This window comes from Brassica napus, chromosome C8 (genome assembly GCF_020379485.1).
Source record: "Brassica napus cultivar Da-Ae chromosome C8, Da-Ae, whole genome shotgun sequence".
NCBI classification, from domain to species: Eukaryota; Viridiplantae; Streptophyta; class Magnoliopsida; order Brassicales; family Brassicaceae; genus Brassica; species Brassica napus.
In genome coordinates this window covers 38,037,466-38,042,116 of record NC_063451.1, presented here as the reverse complement: position 1 = coordinate 38,042,116, position 4,651 = coordinate 38,037,466, and the positions used below count along the sequence as shown (strand labels likewise).

Sequence of the window (4,651 nt, the reverse complement as noted above, 5' to 3'; positions counted from 1 at the left end):
TAAAAAAGATTAGACCTATATGAAAAAAATAAACGTAAAATTAATCATTTACTTTTAAAATTAACAAAGAATAAAATAAACGAAAAGGCGTGAAATGAAGAATATTGAAAAAGTGAACATTTCGTGGAAATAAAAAAAATATAAATGGAATGGGCTGTTGTATCTGAGTTTGTATCTGCCCATTGGGCTTGCTTTAATAAAAAGCAAATGTCGACAAAAGAAAAAAAAAGAACTTTTCTTGGAAGTGGAGTTTTTTTCTGTGTCGTCTATGACTAATGATGACTCATATAACAGACTGGGCGTTACGGAAAAAATCGAAAAAGGGCAAAATGGTAATTTAGCAGCAGAAAATACCGAACAAGAGTCTTGCTCCTTATTAATAATAAAACCTCCCCACTAAAGCAGTTAAGACCCAGAGAGAGAGAGAGAGAGAGAGAGAGAGCAGGTACAGACCCCAAATTCAATTATTCTTTTCTTTTCGAAACTCAATTCTAAAGAAAAATGGATCGATCGGAGCCGTTACCTTTCCCATCATCCGCCGATTCCAATGAAGTCACCACCGCCGCTGCCGGAGACTCAAGCGGTGGTGGTTACGAGATTAAGAGCAAAGTGAAAGGACCTTGGTCTACGGAGGAAGACGCGGTGCTAACGAAGCTTGTGAGCAAGTTAGGTCCAAGGAACTGGAGTTTGATCGCTCGCGGTATCCCTGGACGCTCTGGCAAATCGTGTCGATTGCGTTGGTGTAATCAGCTTGACCCTTGTCTTAAGCGTAAACCGTTCTCCGGTTAGTTCAATTCAAAAACCTTCGGTTTTGACCGGTTAACCATCTATAAAATCATATTTCTGATTGTATTGATTCCATGATGATGTTTTGTTTCATGTGTGTTTTCTGAAGGTTAGAGATTGAGATGTAAATGAGAATTTAGTTGAAGGTTTTGTTATTCTGATGCAATTTAGTGTAAATGCAGGGCCCGTGCCACTGAAGCATTGACCTATAGGTTATAGACTCCCAAATTTATAAAAAAAAATAAAATTATTGAATTTTTTACTAAATCGTCTATAGTCCCCAAAATCTTAGGGCCGGCTTGTAAAACTATAAATCTTGAAAAGTCTCTTCTTTGTTAATATGAAGCATACAAAAGATGAACAAGAACATGTTTGTATATTCCTTTAGGTTTAGCTTCTTGAATATTGATGCTTTTCTTTTTTTTGATCTCTGTTGCAGATGAGGAAGATCATATGATCATCTCTGCTCACGCCATTCACGGTAACAAATGGGCCGTGATTGCGAAAATGTTACCAGGAAGAACAGATAACGCTATCAAGAACCACTGGAACTCAACTCTTAGACGTAAATACGCAGATCTTTGGAAGAACAGTAACCAAGTTACTACTGCTTACATCAAGAACGAAAATGTCGAACAACAACTGCCTCAAGAAGAGATTGTTTCACCACCAGAGGTTCCACAAGTTGTTGATGTTCCAATGTATGATGAGCCTACACAAGTTCTTGATGATGTTACAATGGATGATGCATCGCCCAATGAACCTCAAGAACAGGCTCCTATAGAGAAGAGTAGCATTCCTGTGTTTCGCCCGGTGGCTCGTGCTGGCGCGTTCAGGGTGTATAACCCAAACAGCCAGAGAAATGGGTACAGGGATCAGAATGTGGTTCCGTGTGAAGGACCGTTGATTCAAGCGGCTAAACCTGATTCATTAGCTGGTAAATTTCTACAATCTCTTTGCGGCGAACCTAACATACCTTCAAAATGTGGTCACGGTTGCTCTACTCATCCAGCTGAACCCGGTAAGTCGGTGTTGGGGGCTGAGTTTGTGGATTACGAGGAGCCTTGTCCAGTTTTCAACCAAGAACTGATATCTATAGCTACTGATTTGAACAACATTGCGTGGATAAAGAGTGGTCTTGACAATGCCATTGTCAGAGAAGCAGAACAGAATTTGAAGATGGATCAAATCACTTTCAATGATCCTCGAATCAGGTTTTCTGGAATGATGCCTAGACAACATTTCTTCTGTGCAAGAAGCTAAAACTCAGATGTTTTTTTCTGACATTTTGATTCGTATTTGATGGAAAGAGAGATCACAAAAGAGAAGAAGGAAGAAGGCTTGCTATATATTATTTCTTGATAATGTCATTTACAAGCACTTTTCTCCTTAGTTTTTTTTTCTTTTTACATATAAGTATTTACAAAACATAATATGAAGATCAATTTACAATTTTTCAAAAAAATATTCTTGAAACGTCTTCATCCTTTTAATCATTCAGAATCTCCAAAATCTTCAATAGCTGTGACTTTAGAGGACTTGAGATTCCATGAATCTGTGCTAACCTTCAATGGAATCATCATGGGACTAGTATAGTCTCCAAAGCTAAACCCACTTTCTTCATTTTCCTTGGTACACAAGTCACCTGGAGGCAAGAAGAAATCAGAAGACAAACCCTTCACATTAAAACCCACTTCTTCAATCTCCCAGCTCTCTTCCATTGTTGTCTTTGAATGACTCTCTAAGCTCTCATCAAGCCTCAGTAATGATACGCGTGTTCTTCCTTTATGAGCTATCTGAATCCCATCAACGCTCTTGTAATCTTGGATCATTGTCTCAGAGGTGGTTTCCCACAAGACTACATCTTCTTCCTCAGGACCAGTCTTGATCCTTACGAGATAAGTGTCTTCTAGTTGAACCAAGAGTCCTGTTCTTTGACTAAAACAACCCCACACTGTATGCTTCACCGTCTCCATGCCTCTCTTGCTTCTTGATTTAAGCTCTGAAGGCTGTGTTTCGAGCTTAAGCACGAAGCATTCTTCCTCGTTAACCCCTTTCTCCCCCACGCAAACCGATCCAGAAAACATATTCGCTGTGGTTTTTGGATCAAGCCCTTGGAGGAACCTTCTAAGTGGACCAGAACACTCATTAGAAGCTTGAGAATGTTCGAGCCAAGGACTTTGCTTCCACGCCACGTTACCATCACAACCAGCACTGACTTTACAACCGGAAACCACAAGCTCTAGACTCCATTGACTCGAGCCTTTCTTCCATAACACGAAACCACCCACCTCTCCTCCGTTTACGTTGTTGACGTTTCTGATCTTTAACATCTTCTTCTTCCTCTTTCCAATTAGGGTTTTCGCTGCACAAAACTCTGTGACTCCCATTTTAACTTTCCCCATCGCGTACATGCTCTCTACTCCAGCCAATGCCGTCTCTCCTCCAGCTGCTGCGGTGTATTGCTTCACTATGTACTTAGCCATGGCTGCTTCCTATTATAACCCAAAAACAGAGCAAAGGTAATATGAGAAAACTTGTTGCTCAAGTTAATAACACTAATTTATGCATTTACATCTATGAAAAATAATTTTTCTTATAATAAAGAGGAAAATCTCTTAGATAACAAAAATAATTATTAAAATAGCAAAAAAGAAACAAAAAAATCTCTAAGTAATATTAATTAAACGGTAAAATGAATAAATTACTTCAAGCCTTAAATCTTTAAGTAATATTACTTTTTAAATAATAAATCCTAAACTTATATTGCTAAGCTTGAATCCAAATATGAAACCTACATATGAGTATCTTTTAAAAAAATTATGATATTTTAAGAAAAAAATTCATTGTATGCTATTTTGAAACAAAAATGTGTGTTTAGTGATATATAAGACCATTCCTCTAATAAAAATCTTGTTATATAAAGAAAAAAAAAACAACCAATCGACGTCTAAATATTTTGTTCTGTTTAAATGAATATATTTATTTACTTACAATAGATTGGTTCTTGATGAGTTTGGAGATGGGATGATCAAGAACGTCGTGATCAGAGGAGACAGGAAGAGGGATCAACGGAGCTCCAACGATTCCAAGAAGCATCTGAATCTGAGCGTCACGGCCACCGAACAGAGTGGCGAGGCTGCTATTGTTATCCGGCGGTGACCGGAGCAAACTAGACTTGACACTTCGCCAAGCGCCGGTCTTGTTGTTCTCAGAACAAAACAACTCCTCAGGCATGGGAACTTCCAACACCGTCTCTAAACCATCTTCTCTGTCGAAGTTAGGACAAAGCGTTCTCATGTTTCCACTCTTACAACAAATCTTGGAATAAACGAAGAGAAAAGAGAAGGTTTAATATGTTATAAGAGATTGAATGGTATAAGCTCATGGGTGGGGGTTATATATGTGAAAATATTATTAGAGAAATAAAGATGACCAACCGACCGAAGCCGATCTGATGCTATTTGTATATTGTCGTGTTCGCACGCTTCATGTCTCCCTTTGCTCTCTGTGACAATTTAATATTTAAGATAAATTAATAAAAGTAATAGTCTCTCCGTTTCAATATAGATGATATTTTAGAAAAATATTTTGTTCCAATTTACATGAAGTTTTGAGGTTAACTTTAACTTTATTGGAAACTGTTCAACCAATTAGATTTTATCGTCTTTTTTATAATTGGTTAAATGATTTAAAAACTATATTTTTAAAAATGCTTTTTGACTTAAATCTAACTTTTTTTAATCTTTGTGCATTAAGGCAAAACATCAAGTATTATGAAACAAAGGAGTATATATTTCCACTTAAAGTAAGAAATACATTTTCTTTTTTTGTCGTGGAGGAAGAAATACATTGAGCTTTGTCT

The 4,651-nt window shown here is 37.3% G+C and overlaps 2 protein-coding genes across 2 annotated transcripts; one reads left to right on the top strand and one right to left on the bottom strand.

Moving 5' to 3' along the window:
• The first annotated feature begins 395 nt into the window (after positions 1–395).
• On the top strand, positions 396–2,266 carry BNAC08G26660D (transcription factor MYB25). Its single transcript, XM_013800464.3, has 2 exons — positions 396–784; positions 1,226–2,266. The coding sequence occupies exons 1-2, from the start codon at positions 502–504 to the stop codon at positions 2,047–2,049; spliced, it is 1,107 nt and encodes a 368-aa protein (XP_013655918.1). The 5' UTR covers positions 396–501; the 3' UTR covers positions 2,050–2,266.
• On the bottom strand, positions 2,094–4,266 carry LOC106360793. The gene is made up of 2 exons (XM_013800463.2): positions 3,781–4,266; positions 2,094–3,281 (listed from the first exon to the last, which is right to left on the bottom strand). The coding sequence occupies exons 1-2, from the start codon at positions 4,084–4,086 to the stop codon at positions 2,280–2,282; spliced, it is 1,308 nt and encodes a 435-aa protein (XP_013655917.2). The 5' UTR covers positions 4,087–4,266; the 3' UTR covers positions 2,094–2,279.
• Between the last annotated feature and the right edge of the window lie 385 nt (positions 4,267–4,651).